Consider the following 22,789-nt stretch of genomic DNA (forward strand, 5'->3'; position numbering starts at 1 on the left):
GACATCCGTTTGTTGCAGAGTATTAGAACACATTCTGAGCTCAAGCTTAATGAGATATCTCGAACGTAATAACCTCCTCCATGTCAGCCAGCCTGAATTCCAAAAACATCGATCATGTGAAATCCAACTGCCAATTTTCTCGTATGACATCCCGAAAGCCATGGATTAAGGCAGTCAGATACGGTATTTCTTGATTTCTGTAAACGATTTCACTCAGTATCACATGTACGCATGTTGTCGAAAGTATGGTCGTGTGAGGTATCAAGCGAAATTTGTTGAGGGATTGAGGATTGCTTGGTTGGGATAACGTAGTATGTTATCTTGGACAGAGAGACGTCTACAGGTATAGCAGAATTATCTTCAGGCCTGCTACAAGGAAGTGTGTTGGTTCCCTTGCTGTTCATACTGCGTATTAATGAGCTGTCAGACAGTACTGATAGTGACTTTAGGCTTTTCGCAGATGATGAAGTATTGTCTGGGGAAAGATGTACAGATATTCAGTCAGAGCTTGATACGAATTCAGAATTGTGCAAAGATTGGCACACTGCTTCAAACGTTCAGTAACATAAAATTATGCCTTTCAGAAAACTAAAGAACTTAGTATCCTGTGACTACAATATGGACGAGCCACACATGCGATCGGTCAACTCATACTAACACCACGGTGCACCAAAGTGTATGCCTATGAAATGGAACGATCACATAGGTTCACTCGCAGCAAAAGTAGGAGGGAGGCTTTGATTCATTGATAGAATTCTACGGAAATGCAATCAGTCTAACAAGCGGGATGCATACAGTTTACTCGTGCGGTTCATCCGAAAATGTTGGTGAAGTTCATGGGACCCGTATCAAACAGAACCGACAGGAGATACTGAACCTATACAGAAAAGAGCAGCACGAATTGTCACTGGTTTGTCTGACTCGTGCAAGAGTGTCACGGAGATATTGAAGATACTTATGTGGCAACACGTAAAGATAGACGCAAACTACAGCAAGAAAATCTACTTACTAAGTTTCATGAATCAGCTTTAAATATTGAATCCAGAAACATGTAGCAGCCCCCTATCTGTCAGTCCCGATGGGCGTGATGGCAAGATTAAATTGGTTACTGCGCACACAGAGGCCTTTAAAAATTCTTTCTGATAGCTATGCTTGAATGGAAAGAGTCCCAATAACTGGTGAAACAGCAAGTGTCCTCTGCCATGTACCTTATAGTGGTTTGCACAGTAAGGATATGCAAGTAGAAGTGAAGAACTTACGTAGCGGATATCCTTCATGAGCATCGTCTTGCATAGTATTTTCACTTTTGCTTTTGGAGATGTTTGCACTCCAATTTTTGTATATGGATCTGGTGTCAATCTGAGAACAGACGGCTAATGGAATGTGTCCTTCGACGTTAGAAAATATCTGTATTTACTGAGAACATAAAAATACTGATTAAAGAGAATTTTTGTATGTCTAGTCGATTTAGCGGTGACAGATCAGTACGACGCGTTAGTCAATAGAAGGATATTCGTTGATTGTGCAGCAAATAAGAATATCCAGTATTACCGGCAACAGCTGGGTCAGAAGTTGCGTTCTCTTCGTAATCCCATCACATAATGACTATTCCCAGTCAATGCTCAAAATCAATAATTATAAAGTTACCTTTCATTAGGAATGTGGATGCAATCAGCGACTGTGATATGACTGTGATATGAAGTACAGCAATCAGTCGTCCTTTCCTTTCAGGTTATGTTAAGCAAATCCAGATTCCGGTTAGTGCGAAGCCATTATCAATGCACTGTTTCATAGTTTCAATGCATGTCCCAGTACGTCAGTCCCCTGTCCATCGGGCCTCCGTCACAGTTCGTTCAAGATTCTACGAACTGTGACAGCAGACCAAACAATCGCGGAGTTTGAGGTGAGCTGCGTGTTGAAAAAAGCGCAAATATGTTTGCATGCCACAAGTTTTTAAATCTTTAAAGGTGCTGAGAAACGGAGACTGAGGCAGCTGGTGTACCATGTTTTAGAGAGAATCTTTCAAATAAACAGGGACATATCAGCATTTTTTTTCCTCTGATGGGAGCATTTTCAAGATGGTGTATATTACACTGCCATGTCCCGAGAAAGCCGTTACCAAAGAACCAGCCGTCTCATTCTGTTCAAACTCACACACTTACTGACATTGCAACTTTTGATGTTGGAAACGTTTACTTGCCCTTGCAATTTCATTTCATTTACAGTTCGTTTGGAGACTCTTCGATGAATAAGCATGCTGTAACGCTTTTCATTCCGAGTGACCCAAGTGAAGGCCCTGCTGAGACAACATGTATGCCAGTTCCCTGCACTCTCCGTCATTCAGTGCTTGAATACTGCTCTATAAATCACCCGAGTTTTGTTTTGTTCAAACCACTCTCTCTCGAGGTCGCGGTATCTACAGATATCGCTGTACTTGCAAGGTATGGAGAAAATATGGAAACAGTAAAAAAAAAAAAAAAAAAAAGACACATCGCTATGTCTAAAAAGGTGTAGGAAACTCGTTGGCATTCAGAACAGATTCAAGTTGTCTCAGGATGGATAAATACAGGTCCTGTACTGTTTTCAAGTGAATATTATACCATTATTCACCACAATAGTGGCAAATTCAGGTAACAATTCTAGAGGTCGATGGCGATCAGCCACATTTATTTTCGAAGTATACCGCAAAGTCGCAACAGTATTGAGATCTGCCGACTGTGGTGGCCACTGGAGATGCGGCAATTCATCCTCCAGCTCACAAAACCAGTCATGGACGACGCGAGCTGTGTGAACAGGCTCCCTGTCCTCTTGGAACATAGCATCATCACTGGGGAACGAACATTGTACTGTGAAATGGATCTTATCACCTAAAATAGTCACATAATCTTTGGCAGTACTGCGATGCTGCAGAGTCACCATACAATACCCGGATGTGGTTGCCCACATCATCACCGAACCACCGGCGTCTCTCATTCTTTGGATGTAAACTAGGCCAGAAGTTGGAAACGGTGTGAAACAAGACTCTTCTGACCAAATCAGACTTTCCTCCATTGTTTAAAATCCCAGGTTTTATGGCTTTGGCATCACGTTTCCCTTCTACAGGCATCTGCGTCAATTATGAGTGGTTTAGGACTTCCACCTCGCCCTCAAATTCGCTGCTTATGGAGCTCTCTTCGAGTTGTTTTGGTGCTGACAGGATTCGAGAGTGAGACGAAGGAGGTTCAGTACGTCATCAAATACGTTTTTTTCTGAAATCAGGGTGGTTTAATCAGGATTCCAATACAACATATTATTCCCCACTCTTTTGGCTTCGTTGCTCTTATGGTATTGCGTTAGACGGCAAGTATACAGCTTTGATTACCCCAACTGGTGGACGAGACGCCCAGTTTATGAGCGAGGTGTGTTGTTGTGGTCCAGGTATCACCTCAAATGAGAGTGTCAGCTCGTTCCAAAACATTGCAGGAGTAATAGTTGTGTGCGCCCGGAGAGCATGCGGAAGATCAGGCAGATTTGCGCGACTTCGTTGCGGTGATGACAAACATCCCGCCCAACGGCTCTCCGTGGTCTTGTTCATTGTCAGGTCTCCGTAGACATGCTGCAAGCGCCTGTGAATATCTGCAATGCTCTCGTTTTCCACCCGAGGGAGCTCAGTGACACCTCTGTGCTTGGAACACACCTCCGTTACAGACGCCATTTTGAAGGCTACGTACAGCTCAGCCACTTGTCGGAACTTCATGAAACTGTAGGGAGTGAAGCGCGAATTTTCCATTGTGTCTCACAACAAACTCCACATCGCCTTCTGAAATGGCTGAGAAATGAGTGTTACTTATTGAATGCCCCTCGTATATTCAGTCTTGCGGTGACTTTCACAACAGTCATCCCCTTGTTCTTCATCACAGCCCTCTGTCACGATCACTTAACACACATTTTCGTCCTCGTTGTGCGTTAGCGGATGATGTCTCTCCGCTTTCCCTGTATGCGGTATAAATCTTCGATATGGGACCTTCTGAAACACCGAAAATCTCGGATATCTTCGTTACGAAAACACCTGCCATACGAGCACCAATAATTATTTATCTACGTTCGATTGCAACGAGCTCCAAGGTAATGCACTCACTATACCCCGGAATACTGTTGTAACCACGACTTACACTGGCAACGTGTTGAGGAGATTCTGCAGGTGCCGTTGGAGGCCACGTAAAACAGCGCAACCATTTATGTTCAAATATGCGTTTCAATATTTTTGTCCAACCGTTGTAGTATCAGCAAGCCAGTTTCTATCTACTTCTATATCCTCCATCTCTTGGCAAGTAAAGGAAAAAGACAGAAGAATCGCATTTATCGCTCTGTTCAGGGCTCGTAGGAAAGGCGGATTTACTTCTTGTCTATAAATAAATCAATATTCTGCTGTGGCCATTATCCCTTCCATATGTCACCGGCGACGGAGACATTATCACCAGACCTTTTAAAATGACCCCTGTGCCCTTTGTCCCCGGGACCATCCATCCCCCTTTCCCTCCCAAAAACGGCGATTAGTAATCAAAATGTCTTAGATCTGGGATCCGGACCCACAACCCTTTAAATATTGAATAAAAGTTATCAGCAGGGTCGGCCGCATACTTTCGGCGTAAGAAGTCAACCTCATTTAGCCAACAACCTTCCCAAAAAGAACGGAAGGACAAACAGAGGTTCAGCGCACTCTCTTACCATTCGGGTTGAAAACAGTCCCTAATGGCAGAAGAATCAGCAATGATCAACGGCATGAGGATGCAGAAGGACAATGGAAATCAATGCATTAAAGCCACATGATGTGTACCGACAGCACATATGGCTTGTAAAAGGTATTATGATGAGCTCTTGAGTGTTAAAAGATTCCGGACTAGTCCCCCATTCGGATCTCTGGGAGGGGACTGGCAAGGGGGGGGGGGGAGGTGACCATGAGAAAAAGACTGAATAACCAACGAAGGGATAACGTTCTAAGAGTCGGGGCGTGGAACGTCGGAAGTTTGAACGTGGTTGAGAAGCTAGAAAATCTGAAAAGGGAAATGCTAATGTTCAATCTAGATACAGTAGCGGTCAGTGAAGTGAAATGGAAAGAACACAAGCGTTTTTCATCAGATGAGTATAGGACACTCTCAACAGCAGCAGGAGGTACGGCAGAGAGTGACTGACTTAGAACTGATCAGTGACAGGATTGTTCGCATCGTAATTGACAGCAGACTGACACCGATAAAAATAGTTCATCTATACACGCCGATGTCCCAAGCTGAAGATGAAGAGGCACACAACGTATATGGGGATACTGAGCAGATAATTCAGTACGTAAAGGGTGATGAAAATCTAATAGTCATGGGTCATTGGAATGCTGGTGTAGAACAGTGAACAGAAGAAAGGGATATGGTACAAGGAATGAAAGAGGGGAAACGATAATTGAATTCTGCAATAAATTTCAGCTCTGTTTAATTATCACAAGAGGAGGAGGTACATTTGGAAAAGGCCGAGAGATACGGGAAGATTGTAGTTAATTACATTACGGGCAGGCAGAGATTCCGAAATCAGATACTGGATTTTAAAGAGTACCCAGGGGGAGATATAGACTTAGATAACAATTTACTAGTGATGAAGAGTAGGATAAAGTTAAAGAGACTGGCCAGGAAAAACAATGCACAAAGAAATTGGATACGGAAATACTAAGGAATGAAGAGATACGCTTGAAGTTCTCTGATGCTATAGATACTGTGATAAGGAGTAGCTCAGTAGCCACTGAAGCTGAAGAAGAATGAACATTTCTACAAAGGGCAAACACGGAAGTTGGAAAGAAAAACATAGGTGTAAAGAAGGTGACACAGAGAAACCATAGCTAACAGAAGAAATACTTCAGTTTATCGATGAAAAAACGATGAAAAAACGAAGTTCAAAAATGTCCAAAAAGATTCATGAATACAAAATACAAGTCATTTAGGAAGGAAATAAATACGAAATGCACGGAACCTAAGGTGGAATGGCTGCATGGAAAATCTGAAGAAATCGGAAAAGCAGTGATTTTCGAAGGACCGACTCAGCATATAGAAAGGGCAAAACAACTGTACCGTGGTCGGCTCGCGTTAATGCCGTTTCTTTTCCTTTCGGGAATTTTGTCACCTTCGAGTGGCGTCTTATTCCTCCCTCAGTTACTATCTGAACGAGCAAGTCTTTGCGGTGTGTGATCTGGCCGGAGTGTACGCGCGGTCCGAGTTGTGTGGCACTAGCTGCGAAAACTGCTGAGTTCGTCGCCCACCACACCTGCATACCATCATGAAAGCTCAACCGTTGTGACATCTCTTCGTTGATTGCTGGTTGTTGCATCCTGGGCTGTCCCTGCATGCAGCAATGCGATGGTGTGTTGGAGTCGGCAAACGTTTGCAGCCGTCTCCCTGCATGGTGTTTAACCATTGAAATTATTATAATTTATTAGTGAAATGCACCAGCTGTATCTCTGTCTCGTCGTCATTAACATTCCGGTTACCTGCCCTGGTCGTTAGTGTAGTTTTGCAGCGGTGTGTTTTCCTAGCCGTGTTCATGCCGTCCGACACAGCGTGTAGTTCGACAGCTTCGTGTTGTTCTCTTTTCCCTTTGAGTGTTTATTGTGCCTTGACTGTGTTTATACGCCAATTATTAACGCGTAACCCTGCTGCGATCCTCGTCTTCGCTTGTACTTTCGGCTGTCGTGCTGGTGGTTGGGTGGATGGGAATTGATTGGGCGGTTGGTTGGTTCGTCAGCCGTCCGTAGGTCGTGCTGCAACTCGATTGTTTAGTGTTACGCTTGGCTGTCTGTCTCACCTGAACTGTGGTTAGTTTCCTCCCCAGGCCGACCCTTGGAACACTTCTGAGCACCACTGTTTGTTGTTTGTGATTGTCATTTTATTTGGTTTCAGGTACTGTGCCAGGCCTTCAGCCGTGTATTAATATTGTTTGTTTTATGTTTAGTATATGGCCTTCAGCCGAACTTCATAACACCTTTAAGATTAGGGCTTCAGCTGTGTTTCATTTAAAATTCTTGTTGTTCTGCATTTAGGCCTTCAGCCACGTTTGTTTCAGAATCTATCGATGTACATCCTTGTCTGTAAGGTTTCTCTTTAATTACCTTGAATTCTTGAAACGGCCTTCGGCCGCGTTCTGTAAATGTTTATCTTAGGATTGTCTTTAATCATTTTTGAGTAACTGTTTGGGACTTTAACTGACAAGATACTTCAAGATATCCTAAGATGTTTTTATGTTGTACTGTGTAAAGGCTTATCTTTAAGGTCCCTCTTTTATTATGTAAAGAAATTTTTTTTATTTGGGCTTTCAGCCGAAGAATTAACTTAAATTTTCCTTAGTCTGGCCTTTAGCCGGAATTTGTAAATGCTTGGCTCTAAAGAATTTCCTTAGCTGATCTGAAATATTATTTCGGCCTTTAGCCGAGAAGATATTGTATTTTTACTTAAGTAAGGCCTTCAGCCGTTACTCTAAATCCTGGTGTTTTAAAAGCAATCGTTTAAACGTATTCTGGAGAAGTTAATTGGGCCCTCAGCCGTGAATTGATCTTTGTTGTTTTAAAGAGAAAACTGTGCATTGGTTTGAGGAATAAAGTTGTGTGTGTTCTTGTATAACTAACAGTAATTGACCTTGGCCCCTTTCCCCAACCTGATCCTCTCTGTCCTCCGAAACCAGATTTCAACTACCTTCGGTGAAAGTAGTAACAAGGGTGGTAACATTAAGAGTGTAATCGGAATTTCACTGTTAAATGCAGAAGAGACAGCCGATAGGTACAAAAGTACATTGAAGACTTCTATGACAGTGAAGACTTGTCTAATGAACTGACAGAAGAAGAAACCCGAGAAGATATAGAAAAGATGTGGGCTCCAGTATTAGAATGAGATATGAAAAGGGTTTTTTATGGATCAAGATCGAATAAAGCAAAAGGATAGATAACATTCCATCAGAATTTCTTAAATCTTTGGAGGAAATTGCAACAAAATGACTATTCACATTAGTGTGTTGAATGTTTGAGTCTGGCCATATAACATATGAGTTTCGAAGAAATATCATCCACACTATTCCGAAGATTGCAAGAGCCAACAAGTTTGAGAATTATTGCACAATCAGCTTAACAGGTCATGCATGCAACTTGCTGACAAGAAAAATACACAGAGCAATGGAAAACAAAACTGAAGATGTGTTAGATGACGATCAGCATGGCTTTAGGAAAGGTAAGGGCACCATAGAGGCATTTGTGACCCTACAGTTGATATTGGAAGCAAGACTAGGAAAAATCAAGACACGTTCGTAGGATTTGTCGACCTGGAAGAAGCTATTGAAGAAGCCATGACGGAAATAAAAGAAAGATTTCATAGTCGAATAAACATTCAAGGTGAAAGGATATCAGTGATAAGATTCGCTGATGATGTTGCTGTCCTCAGAGAAAGTGGCGAAGAATTACATTATCTGTTGCATGGAAATGACAGTCTAGTGATTAAATAATATGGACTGAGAGTAAATCGAAGAAAGACGAAATTAATGAGAAGTACCAGAGATGAGAACTACGACAAATTGAACATCAGGATTGGTGATCACGAAGTAGATGAAGTTAAGGAATTCCGCTACTTTAACAGCAAAATAACCCATGGCAGATGGAGTAAGGGGGAAATAAAAAGTGGACTATTAATGACAAAAAAGGCATTACTGGGCAAGGGAAGTCTACTAGTATGAAACGTAGGCCTTAATTTGAGGAAGGTGGACTCATAAGGTAAGGTATAAGTAACTTCTCGAGAGAATCGGCGAGGAAAGGAATACATGAAAAACACTGACAAGAAGAAGGGGAGGATGGGAGAACATCTGTTAAGACATCAGGGAATGACTTCCACGGTACTAGAGGGAGCTGCAGAGGGTTAAAACTGTAGAGGAAGACTGAGATTGGAATACATGCACAAATAAATGATGACATAGGCTGCAAGTGCTAATCTGGAGGACGAGATCATCAGAAACAGAGCACAAGCGCAGAAGCTCATATTGAACAGTGATAGAAGAAGGGAAACAACTGTGTGATTTTCAAAGGGATTATCCCTAAATTCGCCATAAGCAGTTCGGTGAAACCACGGGAAATATACTCTGGGCTTTACACCCTGCTCTTTCTTGATTTAGTACAATTATCATTAGTACCACAAATGTAATGTATTCTTTAAATGATCGCATTCTTCGCAAATACGACTAAATAACATTATTTCCACGACTGATCAGTTTCGGTTTGAATCCGCTTGCAAGAAGACGACTTAAGTGGCATACAACATTCACAAATTATATCCCACAGGAAACGACAGTGAATTATAGATTCGAAACAAAATGCCCTCATCATAAATCTTTGGTTAACAAGGATGTGAGATTACACACTCATAAGAGTTACTTTCGGTATTGCACTAAACATCATCGATAACACACCTTGAGAATTGGGCTGAAATAACTTGGAAACATCTTCATTTCGTAATAACCTAGTTTTTTGTGAGTTTCTGGACTATAATGTAGTTTTTCATTATGTTTGAGCAACATTAAAGACTAATCGCAAGTAACAAATTTAATACTTGAGTTATCTGTGCTGTTATATTTGTGCCAATGATATGCAAGCAGCTGTCCAGTACATTCAGTCTGGTGTAAAGTGCGGAGGAAGTGAAAGATATGTTTGGTTTATTTATCTCTGTAATTGTAAAAGCGTTTCTTATCGTAGTCTTTTGGCGTCTATCCGAAGGTTATTATGTTGATGTCAACATCGATTATGATCTTGATCGAACTCTTGAACGACATCTTGCAACATATGACGAGAGGAACGATTTTTCTTCTCCAAGGCTTCCACTGAACACCTGTGTGGAACTTTCATAACGCTTCAATGATTCTCTTACGTGTTACAATTATATGCATCATTCTATTTTTATAGTATTTTCATCTTATTAATGTTTACTTAAAATCGATAATTAGTTCTACTATATATCTACAACACACTCCAAGAACAGAGAGTCAAACGATGGTTCTTGAAGCGCTTTGCCTAGCAGATTCCTAAATCTTTCCTGAATTTTTCTAAAGAATCCTAGTCTGCCGTTAACTTTTTCTGTAACTAAATGTAATTATCAACAACACTTCAAATCACTTCTCGCGATTTATCTTATACCGTACGTCTGATGAATGTGACTCAAACTACAAGCATATTACCAGCGTTCTAAATAAAGATTTATAGGATTCTTCCGTAACACTGACAGTAATAATTCAGTAATACGCGTGTAATAAAATAAACATTTAATTGTGGCGAGTGCATAAATACACCGTGACAAGCGAAAGTAAACAAGGAACTGTCGAAAGGGAAACAAAGGGAAAACATAACATCGGCAATGCATGGTAGGTAGATCGCAGAACAATATATACACTTGTAATCACTATCCGCACACGACCCGCAGTGACATGAGCAGGACAGCCGAATTGGGAAATCCAAGTCATTAAAAAAGTTCTGCTGTTGTTTCCGCTGAGATGTCACTGGTTGACGGCACGTTAGCCCAGCGAATGCATCTACCAATAGCCGTAAATACATAGGGATACACCTCAGATGGCGTAAATTGGCCCCAAAATCTACGTATACAGGTGAGAAACGGATTGTTATTTCAGGAAATTCTCACACTGGCTTGATTTATGTCTGACAACTGTGCACTGTTGACATAATACACATGTTCTGGACCACTGGCGACAGTCTTTTTTAATGCTGGGCCACAAATTTCTCTGTCCTTAGTTTAATGGTGACTTTTGTGCTGGGAAGGAAAAAATTGTTAAGGCGGTCAAATACTGCTTTACATAGAATACCAGACACAAATCTTATCGTTGATTCGAGACATATCGCACAAAATAAGGGATTTGGTATCTATGAACTGCATTTGTGTAAGCTGGAAGACTGGTGAATTCCTTTTTAAATACTCCTGTAGTTGTCTAGCATGTAGGGGAACTGTGACTCAAGTTTTAAAGATTAGTTGGCCTTGCACTGGATGGATACGTACTCAGTAGAACAGTTATAGGATGGACCCTCCGTGGGTTACAGTCACTGTAAAGAAACTCATAAAGAAACAGTGGCTACTGTACCATAATAGGTGCGAAACAAAGCATAGGACTAGAGGTAGAGAGAGGCTAATTGAAACGCATTTGGCTGTCAAGAGAATAATGTGTGAATCCTTCAGTGACTACCGTAGCAGGATATTGTCAAACGATCTTTCAATAAACCCAAAGAAATTCTGGTTGTATGTAAAGGCTATTAATGGCACCACAGTGAGTGTCCAGTCACTCACATACGAAGTGAGTAAACGATGAAATGCTTAACTCCTTTTTCAAATATTCTATTAGGTAGTGAAAACACAGAAGAACTGACCCAGTTTAATACTGGTATCAGTGGAAAGGTGGTGTTGAGAAACAGCTGAAATCATTAAAACTGAACAAAGCTTCAGAGCTCAGCGGAGTCCCTACCAGAGTCTATACGGAATTTTTGGCTGAATTAGTCCTTACTGTAACTATGATCTATTGTACATCCCTCTATATAAAACTGTGCCCAGTGGTTGCAAGAAAGCATAGGACACACAAATGTACAAGAAGGTCAATGGAACTGATCCACAAAACTACCGTCGAGTATCCTTGACTACAATTTGTTGTAAAATCTTAGAATACATTCTGAGCCCAAACATAATAATGTATCTCGAGCAGACTGACAACCTCCATGCCAACCAGTATGGATTTCAAAATTATCATCATATGAATCCGAACTGTAACGTTTCTCACTTGAAATACTTGCTTTTGGCGAAGGCAATCTGGTAGATGCAGAATTTCTTGATTTCCGTAAAACATCCGACTCCGTACCACAACTACGCTTATTGTCAAAAGTATGATCATGAGGCTATCAAGCGAACTTGTGTCTGCATTGAGGATTTTTGGCCGGGAAGCTGGAGCATGTTATCTCGGAAAAATAGTCTTCTTCAGGCGTAGGAGTTCATCAGGAAACTTTGTTGGGGCCCTTGCTGTTCACATTTTATATCAGTGACCTTGGGCAATATATTAGTACCCTCTGACTTTTTGCAGATAACGCATGTTTTCTAGAATGTAGTGCTGTCTGAAAGATGCTGCACAAATATTCAGTCAGATCTTGATAAGATTTCAAAGTTGTGCAAAGATTGGCAAATTGCTTTAAATGTTCAGAAGTGTAAAATTGTGCACTTAAGAAAAAGAAAAAAAACGTGGTATCCTACAACTGTAATAGCAATGAGTCACAACTGGAGTCAGAAAGTTCATACAAATACATGGGTGTAACACTCTGTAGGGATGTGAAACGGAATGATCGCTTGGGCTCCGTCATGAGTAAAGCAGGTGAGAGTGAGAGACTTCGGTTTATTAGTAGAATACTGGGGAAGTGCAATCAGTCTACAAAGGAGACTACTCACAAATGAATGGTGCGATCAGTCCTAGAATGTCCCTCAAATGTGCGGGACCCGTACGAAACAGGACTAACAGCTGATATTGAACGTATACGAGAGGGACACCAAGAATTGTCACAGGCTTGTTCGAAGCCTTCTTTAAAGTTTCAAGAACTGGCTATAAATGATGACTCTAGGAATGTACTACAATCCCTTATGTACCATTCACACAGGGATCGTTAAGACTAGATTCGAAAGCTCTTTGAGCGTCTTAAAATAAAACGTAACTGGTTTATGGTCAGTACAGATTTCGCATTATCTGGCTTTTACAGAGGTTGTAGAGAGTTTCAGAGAGAGCATTAGGGAACGATTGACAAGTATATGGGAAAGAAATACGTTAGAAGAAGAATAGGTAGCTTTGAGAGATGAAATAGTGAAGGCAGCAGAGGATCAAGTAAGTAAAGAGAGAAGGGTTTGTAGAAACCCTTGTGTAACAGAAGAGATACTGAATTTAATTGATGAAAGGAGAATATATAAAAATGCAGTGAATGAAGCAGGCAAAAAGGAATACAAACATCTCAAAAATGAGATCGACAGGAAGTGCAAAATGGTTAAGCAGGGGTGGCTAGAGGACAAATGTAAGGATTTAGAGGCATATATCACTACGGGGTAAGATAGATACTGCCTACAGGAAAATCAGAGAGCCCTTTGGAGAAAAGAGAACACCTGTATGAATATCAAGAGCTCAGATCGAAAACCAGTTCTAAGCAAAGAAGGGAAGGCAGAAAGGTGGAAGGAGTATATAGAGGGTCTATACAAGGGTGATGTACTTGAGGGCAATACTATGGAAATGGAAGAGGACGTACATGAAGATCAAATGGGAGATATAGTACTGCGTGAAGAGTCTGACTGAGCACTGAAAGACCTAAATTGAAATAGGCCACCAGGAGTAGACATCATTCCCTTAGAACTACTAATAGCCTTGGGAGAGCCAGTCCTGACAAAACTCTACCATCTGAAGAGCGAGGTGTGTGAGACAGGCGAAATACTCTCAGAATTCAAGAAGAATATAATAATTACAAACCCAAAGAAAGCAAGTGTTGGCAGAAGTGAAAATTACCGAACTATCAGTTTAAGTCACGGCTGCAAAATACTAACACGAATTCTTTACAGACGAATGGAAAAACTGGCAAAGCCGATCTCGGTGAAGATCAGTTTGGATTCCCTAGGAATGCTGGAACACGTGATGCAATACTGACCGTACGACTTATCTTAGAAGATAGAGTAATGAAAGGCAAATCTACGTTTCTGGCACCTGTAAACTTAGAGAATGCTTTTGACGATGTTAACTGGAATATTCTCTTTCAAATTCTGAAGGCAGCGGGGGATCAAATACAGGGAGCGAAAGGCTATTTACAATTTGTACACAAACCAGATGGCAGTTATAAGACTCGAGGAGCAAGACAGGGAAGCAATGGTTGAGAAGGGAGTGAGACAGGGTTGAAGCCTATCTCCGATGCTATTCAATCTGTATATTGAGCAAGCAGTAAAGGAAACAAAATAACAATTTGAAGTACGAATTAAAATCCATGGAGAAGAAATAAAAACTTTGAGGTTTGCCGACGACATTGTAATCCTGTCAGATATAACAAAAGACCTGGAAGAGCAGTTGAACGGAATGGACAGTGTCTTGAAGGGAGGATATAAGATCGACATCAACGAAAGCAAAACGAGGATAATGGAATGTAGTCGAATTAAGTCGGTTGATGCTGAGGGAATTAGATTATGAAATGAGACACTTAAAGTAGTAGATGAGTTTTGCTATTTGGGAAGCAAAATAACTGATGATGGTCGAAGTAGAGAGGTGATAAAATGTAGACTAGCAATGGCAATGGCAACCAATCTCTGGACTGATGAACACGACAACAACAACTGCTTTTACTTAAACACAGAAGTGCTTCATTCTTTCGGGGACGGACAGCAGCGCTTGGTTGTGTGCGCTTCAATCCGTTTGTGTTTCTGTCTTTTTGCAGGAGGACAAAACGTGGAGGTTTCCAACATTTCTCAAATTGTTGATGGAAAGCTAGGTAGTATACTGGCTAGAATCTACTATTGCTGCTAATGATACATTACAGACTGGATGAGACAAGAGAAGTGCTTTTTGATAGCTGGTTTTTACCTTTTCAAAGACATGTTGCATCTCTGGCGTCCACGGAAGGGGCTGCTGGCCTCTAGCGTTGTGACCTGTCAGTGCTGCTTCCGGTGGTGCCTGTATCTCTGCTGTATCGGCAGTAGAAATGAACGATTCCTAGGAATCTTCTTGTTGTTGTTGTTGTGGTCTTCAGTCCTGAGACTGGTTTGATGCAGCTCTCCATGCTATTATATCCTGTCCAAGCTTTTTCATCTCCCAGTACCTACTGCAACCTACATCCTTCTGAATCTGCTTAGTGTATTCATCTCTTGGTCTCCCTCTACGATTTTTACCCTCCACGCTGCCCTCCAATACTAAATTGGTGATCCCTTGATGAATCAGAACATGTCCTACCAAACGATCCCTTCTTCTGGTCAAGTTGTGCCACAACCTTCTCTTCTCCCCAATCCCATTCAATACTTCCTCATTAGATACGTGATCTACCCATCTAATCTTCAGCATTCTTCTGTAGCACCACATTTCGAAAGCTTCTATTCTCTTCTTGTCCAAACTATTTATCGTCCTTGTTTCACTTCCATACATAGCTACAGTCCATACAAATACTTTCAGAAATGACTTCCTGACACTTAAATCTATACTCGATGTTAACAAATTTCCCTTCTTCAGAAACGCTTTCCTTGCCATTGCCAGTCTACATTTTATATCCTCTCTACTTCAACCATCATCAGTTATTTTGCTCCCCAAATAGCAAAACTCCTTTACTACTTTAAGTGTCTCATTTCCTAATCTAATTCCCTCAGCATCACCCAACTTAATTAGACTACATTCCATTATCCTTGTTTTGCTTTTGTTGATGTTCATCTTATATCCTCATTTCAAGACACTGTCCATTCCATTCAACTGCTCTTCCAAGTCCTTTGTTGACTCTGACAGAATTACAATGTCATCGGCGAACCTCAAAGTTTTTATTTCTTCTCCATGAATTTTAATACCTACTCCGAATTTTTCTTTTGTTTCCTTTACTGCTTGCTCGATATACAGATTGAACAACATCGGGGAGAGGCTACAACCCTGTCTTACTCCCTTCCCAACCACTGCTTCCCTTTCATGTCCCTCGACTCTTATGACTGCCATCTGGTTTCTGTACAAATTGTAAATAGCCTTTCGCTCCCTGTATTTTACCCCTGCCATCTTTAGAATTTGAAAGAGATTATTCCAGTCAACATTGTCAAAAGCTTTCTCTAAGTCTACAAATGCTAGAAATGTAGGTTTGCCTTTCCTTAATCTTTCTTCTAAGATAAGTCGTAAGGTCAGTATTGCCTCACGTGTTCCAGTGTTTCTACGGAGTCCAAACTGATCTTCCCCGAGGTTGGCTTCTACTAGTTTTTCCATTCGTCTGTAAAGAATTCGTGTTAGTATTTTGCAGCTGTGACTTATTAAACTGATAGCTGGGTAATTTTCACATCTGTCAACACCTGCTTTCTTTGAGATAGGAATTATTATATTCTTCTTGAAGTCTGAGGGTATTTCGCCTGTTTCATACATCTTGCTCACCAGATGGTAGAGTTTTGTCAGGACTGGCTCTCCCAAGGCCGTCAGTAGTTCCAATGGAATGTTGTCTACTCCGGGGGCCTTGTTTCGACTTAGGTCTTTCAGTGCTCTTTCAAACTCTTCACGCAGTATCATATCCCCCATTTCATCTTCATCTACATCCCCTTCCATTTCCATAATATTGTCCTCAAGTACATCGCCCTTGTATAGACCCTCTATATACTCCTTCTTCTTCAGTAGATGTAAGGGCAGTTCATATTAGGCTTTCGGGTCTGCGTACGATAGATCCTTCATTTATGATTTGGCGCGTTTGTGGAACAGTGCGGCCTGCCGCGCCTACTTCAGGTTGCTGAGGCAGTTTGAGAATGTGCATGGGAACTTGAACTTGGTAGCCTAACTGCAGCCAAAACGTCTGTGGTTCCAGCACACCTGACAATTGTGTTGCCTCCACGCCCGTGGGCCACCCATTGATTCTCCTTCTTTACTTCGCCTGTTGTGGGTCTCCTAGTTTACCGTCAGCACCAGTAACTGCTTGTGAAGTGCATCCATTTGAGATGTAGACCTCGCAGCTATTCATTAATGTTCGATTGTTGCTCGTGTCAAAGCGCAGCAGTCTGAACCAAGCTGATGTCGCTCCTTTCTTCTGTCTTTTGGGGATAATTTAAAGTGCTTCAGGAGTGACATGAACTGCATATTGAATCACCCAACTTCAGGCTGGTTATTTAATGCGTTGTAGTGAGAAATTAATTTTAATGTGTGTGCTGACATGTCAACAGCAGATGTTAGAGACATCTTCAGAAACAAGGGCTTGTCTGTAGTGATACTGAAGTTGGATAAGCTTGCAATGGTGTATTTTCACACTTTTATTCATTTTTTAAATGGAATTAGTTGTTTTCTTGTGCTTTTAGCGCAAAAGGAACTTAGGTGGTGCAGAATTAATAGATGGTCAGATGTAGGCGAAAGATACAGCGGATTCATATACGTTTGCCTTTACAAGTTTACATGGAATTCAAAGTACATATGGATGTTTTTGTGGACATGTAATGTTAGGGAAGTCGAACAGCTTGAAGAGTTTATAAGTCCTGCTTCACTGTTTTAATATGATATGTCAGACAAGACAATTTCCCAAATTTTGGAGGATGGTAACTTTGACATCTCGTTTCTTACCAATCAAACACCAGACATGTCCCAATAGTTATTGGAAGGTCGAATTAACGATCTATGTAAGAAAGGGCATGGAGCGAATGGTGAGTCATCGTCTGGTATGGATGTTAGAGGCCGACAGCTCCTTAGTCGCTATTACTGTGGATTCAGGAAATGTTGATACACTACCATCAACCTAATCCCGCTAGAAGAGGCGATCCAGCAAGCTTTCCTATGTAAACAGCATTGTATAGATATATTCCTTGACATCAGTAAGGTGTATGAGACTATGTCAGGACACAGTATTTTAGGAAGACTCTTCCAATGTGCCTTTCGTGGCGATCTCGTCATATTCCCTCTGTTCTTCTTATCTATACGCTTTTTTGGCAGCGAGTTGGTGACATGCTGTCGAATAGTTATGAACACGAGAGTGGAGCTCTGTATGAAAGTGATTTAAGTGATGGCTCTCTTCCGTAGCCAAAAACAGCGAAATACCTACAGTAAAGAGTCCTGTACAGTGTTCCTTATTTGTGGACAATATTGCAATTTTCTGCTCCTCCTCTACAACTGCAACAGCGACTCGGGAGTTGCAGCTTACTGTGAAGAGGCTGTAGGAGTGGGCTGCAAAGCCAGGTATTCTTAATTATAGCATTTACCGTTGTATTTTTAATTTGTTAGATTTGCATATGAAAGAAAACATTTTATATTTTAAAGATTTCGTGAGGTTTTCGGGCTTCCAAACTGTCTTTGTTACCACGCCTAAGGAACCTGAAGGCTAGGGCCCAGAAAGCACTGAATGTGTTGAACTGACACAGCCACAGTTCTTGCGGATCACACAGGATATGCCTACTCCAAACTTGTAGGACTTTCATGACATCACAGATGGACTCACTGTGGGCGCATGGTATACATATCGGCGAGTCCTTCTTACCTGAAGATCATTGATGCTGTCCACCATGACGGGATTAGGCTGGCCACGGGTGTCTAGAGGACGAGCACCATTAGACGGTCCCTGTGCTGAGACTGGGGAACCGCCACACACTGTCCGGCGGCAGCTCCTCATTGTGCATCAAGCATAAAAATTCCTCACTGTTGCCTGTCTAGCTATGGAAAGCGATTTCTTCAATCGTCCACGAATAGCAAAGTCATTCAGGATGCAGTGGAAGATGTACTTGAGCCACTTTTCATCGACTCCTACCTTACTTACTGCGGAGGCACAGAGTAATTTTAGATGTAGAGCTATGCAGGACTAATTTACTAGCTGCATGTGTTTTTCATACAATATTTTATGACTTTTCAAATGAGCATCACAAGCGTATAGCTGTATTCAGGCGTAGGTGTAAACAAGGGCACTCCGTTTGCTCCTTTGTTACGTTCCTCGAGATCCAGTTACCTCATATTCCACTTGGAATTATACGGGATCTTGAGGGCAGTGGAGCAGATGAGACGTGTTGTGACTGTAATTTCCTCGGCTGTTCCGAAACTTCAAATGGTTCAAATGGCTCTGAGCACTATGGGACTTAACATCTCAGGTCATCAGTCCCCTAGAACTTAGAACTACTTAAACCTAACTATCTTAAGGATATCACACACATCTATGACCGAGGCAAGATTCGAACCTGCGACCGTAGCGGTCGCGCAGTTCCAGACTGAAGCGCCTAGAACCGCTCGGCCACCAGGGGCCGGCGTTCCGAAACTTTGGGTGTCCTTCACTCTCTACAATTCAGCACATACAGCAATCCAGGATATCCAGGACGCCTTCTCCAGCTACGAAGGTTGGGGTAGGAGATGTCTTTCCTCTCTTCTGGGTGTCAATGCACGTAGGTATTAAGGTAAATAAATGGCGGATGTAACAACCAAGGAAGCGTGTGGTGATTCTCAGATAGATCAGTGTGGCCACCCCCACACGCTGCTATATTACTGTTGAGTTACAGAATTATGTGTCAATGGGAAGAAGAGTAGCTGTAATTTACAAAAAATAAGCTGCGCCTAATAATGTCAACAACGCTGTCGTGTCGTACCCCCTTCCAGCCATACAGGCAGGATGAGGTCTCTCCCACAAGTCTTCGCACAGGACACAGGCCTATGATGCATGGCTTCCTGCTCCGGCGAGAGGACTCTCCTTTGTGTGGTGCTTGTGGCAAACAGGTCACGGTGCGCCAGATACTCATAGACTGTGCTCAGACAAGAGGGCAGCAGATTATTTTGTGACGTTGCATGGGGGCTTAATTAAATTATGTGATTGAAAATACTTTTGTAACTGTCTGTCCGCTTAGGTAAGTCTCGTAATCGGCTGGCCCTGACTAGTATTATTACGCTATCTGACTGCAACAAACAATGTAAGAAAATTTTCGTAAACACAGTTAATTAATTAAGACCCCAGCAACTATAAAAATCTACAAAACCAATAAGCACTAGTGTAGCTGTTCTGTATGTGGGAGTGTGACTCAACGTCCACATCTGGCACGGTTCTTTTCCAACAAGACAAGAATTTTGATACCAATTATACTGACGTGACAAAGAAATTTAGAAAAACTATGATTACGCAAGAAAACCAGAATTCACTCTAATACAAGAACACAAGCCAGATGCTTTGTTGACTGAACCTGTAGTGACGCATTATTTCAGATACACAAATAAATAAACGAACATGGTAAATTTTACCTTCATATATATTGACGAATGCACTCATTACAATATCATCTGCTATCTCTCCCATCAAATAACTGCATAAGACATGAAACAACGCTCTTTACTACAACATCTCGCTCCAACTTCACGACAACCCCGAGCTCTGCCCACGCACACACTGTCTCTATGAGTTCTTAACACGCACTGTCCTCTCCGATCTCTTAACAACCACTGACTGCCACGAACTCTAAACAGGCACTGTGGAGGCGGCTTAAAAGTACTCTTTGGCGCACTCTCTGGCGCAGTGGCACAGTGTAGCCACCTTTCATATGCCCCTCCTCCACAGGCCAGAATTTGATGGTATTTTTGCCAGCATTGGTGGTGAAAATACCACCAAATTCGTCCACAAAAATACAGACAAAAATAAAAGATAATATTAATACCTAAACATCACATAATTAGTTAAAAATTTTGGCTTTGCACTGACCTTTCACTAACCTAATATATAAAATACAGTAAGCAATACAACTTCTTTTCATGCATGTGGCTTTACATAATAGTTTACACAATATACAAAAAATCAGTTTATACAAATGTTCACATAAAAATGCTTTCAATGACTAGTTTATACAAAAAAAGACACCAACAGGTAACATCTTTTCAGTAGAAACAGTCCATCAGTGGCACCCAGTAAAGTTTAGCAGGTACACCCAGCAACAAGTCACATTAGTTCAGTAGAAGCAGTTCATCAGTTGCACCCAGTAAAGTTTAGCAGGTACACCCAGCAACAAGTCACATTAATTCAGTAGAAGCAGTTCATCAGTGGCACCCAGCAATGTTGAATTGGTGCAGACACCAACAAGTGACATCATTTCAGTAGAAGCAGTTCACCAGTTGCACCCAGCAATGTTGAGAGCAGGTGCAGACACCAACAAGTGACATCATTTCAGTAGAAGCAGTCCATCAGTTGCACCCAGCAATGTTGAGTAGGTGCAGACACCAACAAGTGACACCATTCAGTAGAAGCAGTCCATCAGTAGCACCCAGCAATATTGAGAGCAGGTGCAGACAGCAACAAGTGACATTATTTCAGTAGAAGCAGTTCCATCTGTGGCACCCAGTAAAGTTCAAGAGGTACACACAGCAACAAGTGACTTCATTTCAGTAGAAGCAACCCATCAGAGGTACCCAGTAAAGTTCAAGAGGTACACACAGCAACAAGTCACATTAGTTCAGTAGAAACAGTTCTAACAGTGGCACCCAGCAATGTTGAGCAGGTGCAGACAGCAACCAGTGACTTCATTTCAGTAAAAACAGTTCATCAGTTGCACCCAGCAATGTTGAGTAGGTGCAAACACCAACAAGTGACACCATTTCAGTAAAAACAGTCCATTAGTGGCATCAGCAATGTTGATCAGGTGCACACAGCAACAGTGACTTCTCTCAGCCGAAGCAGTTCCACAAAATTCACTAGCACTGATCACACAGTTCATCAGCAGAAATTAAACACGACCAAATGTCACACATCATGTTGAAAAGTGCAGGTAACAGTTCAGAATATTTATCTTCACTAATCAGACAGTTCAGGCATGAACAATAGTTTGAATGCACATACAAATGCTTTTACAGTAACATACAAATCATAACAAACACACAAATGCTATCAGATAATTGTCCTATTAACTATTACAAATACTCAAATACCAGTAAACCTATGATATTCATGGGTGTCAGTGCAAGCCACTACAAACAAATAAAATAATATTTAGGAGATAGGTGGGTAGGATTAGGAAAGGAAAACACACAGAACACACTCACTCATCTTTCATTCACATTAAATACTACTGTGTAATTGAATAGTGTTAATTGTGTAAATGAAATTCTGTCTAAATCTGATGTTCATCATGTGTATCAAGTAGTACTGGCAGCAATGTATAACAGTCAATAATAGTTAGTCAACGTCATAGTCATCATGTCAAGACCAACGTTTGCCAAGCCAGATCAAAATGTACTGTTGTTGAACAACTGTCAGTGAGCCAAGATATGCAATTACTTCCTCTCTCCAAAAAAAAGTATATACCGCTTAGTGATTTAACAAAGTGTGTGCATAGACTATCTTCCTTCTATTTTAGTGTTCTAGTCTGCTCTCTTCATCCTCCTTGTTCCATAAGACCAACAAAAAATATGCTCCTCACTTACTTTACCTCTTATACACCAAAACTTCAATAATTATCAACTTAATCTCAATACGTCACTAATACTTCCACAATACGTCGATACATATAACTCTTATCATCAATATCATTTACCTTACCTCTTGTCCACAAACAACTTCATATACTCTCAATACCTATAATAATACGTCGATAAATATAAACCTCATTACCAATATCATCTCACTTCCAACACAACTCTTTCCTCTAGTCAGTCTCCTTGAACAAGTACAGATAAAATCCTAATGCAACTTCAATTCAGCATCCCATACAATCCGAAGACACAGTGTCCACACACAACCTCTGTGTAATCCATCTGAGCCCAATCTTCTACTCATTATAAATTATAAGATACATTTTGGTTCCTTGTTCATCATTAAATAAAAGAAATACATACCTGACCTCTAACAGACCTAGTTCGAATAACTCTCAGTAATTAAGTACGATTACGGAGTGTGAATGATCATAATATTTCACAGTGTGTACACCACTTCAAGAATCATAGCAGAAGCAAACATGTGGACTATTTTTTTGTGTCAAGTGTCACTTCCTATTTCAATTGCTCACGAAAAATGCAGTGTAATAACTGTTAATGGTCTAAACCTAGTATTGGTATGTCATGTCGTTAGCTTCCTTCCTATTAGCATAAATTT

General features: G+C 41.2%; 1 protein-coding gene across 3 annotated transcripts in view; it reads right to left on the bottom strand.

Moving 5' to 3' along the window:
• Window positions 1-22,789, bottom strand: part of LOC124546908 (proton-coupled folate transporter-like) — a 516,873-nt gene that overhangs the window by 352,281 nt on the left and 141,803 nt on the right. The window contains exon 1 of one of the 3 annotated variants that reach the window (XM_047125071.1): window positions 14,626-14,699. The exons of the other annotated variants lie outside the window; for them this stretch is intronic. Within the exon in view, the coding sequence (XP_046981027.1) occupies window positions 14,626-14,646 (21 nt within the window). The 5' untranslated portion in view covers window positions 14,647-14,699. Of the gene's footprint in view, window positions 1-14,625; window positions 14,700-22,789 lie in introns of those variants that run through there. 3 annotated transcript variants of the gene reach the window in all.

Source organism: Schistocerca americana, chromosome 1, assembly GCF_021461395.2.
Source record: "Schistocerca americana isolate TAMUIC-IGC-003095 chromosome 1, iqSchAmer2.1, whole genome shotgun sequence".
Classification (NCBI taxonomy): Eukaryota; Metazoa; Arthropoda; class Insecta; order Orthoptera; family Acrididae; genus Schistocerca; species Schistocerca americana.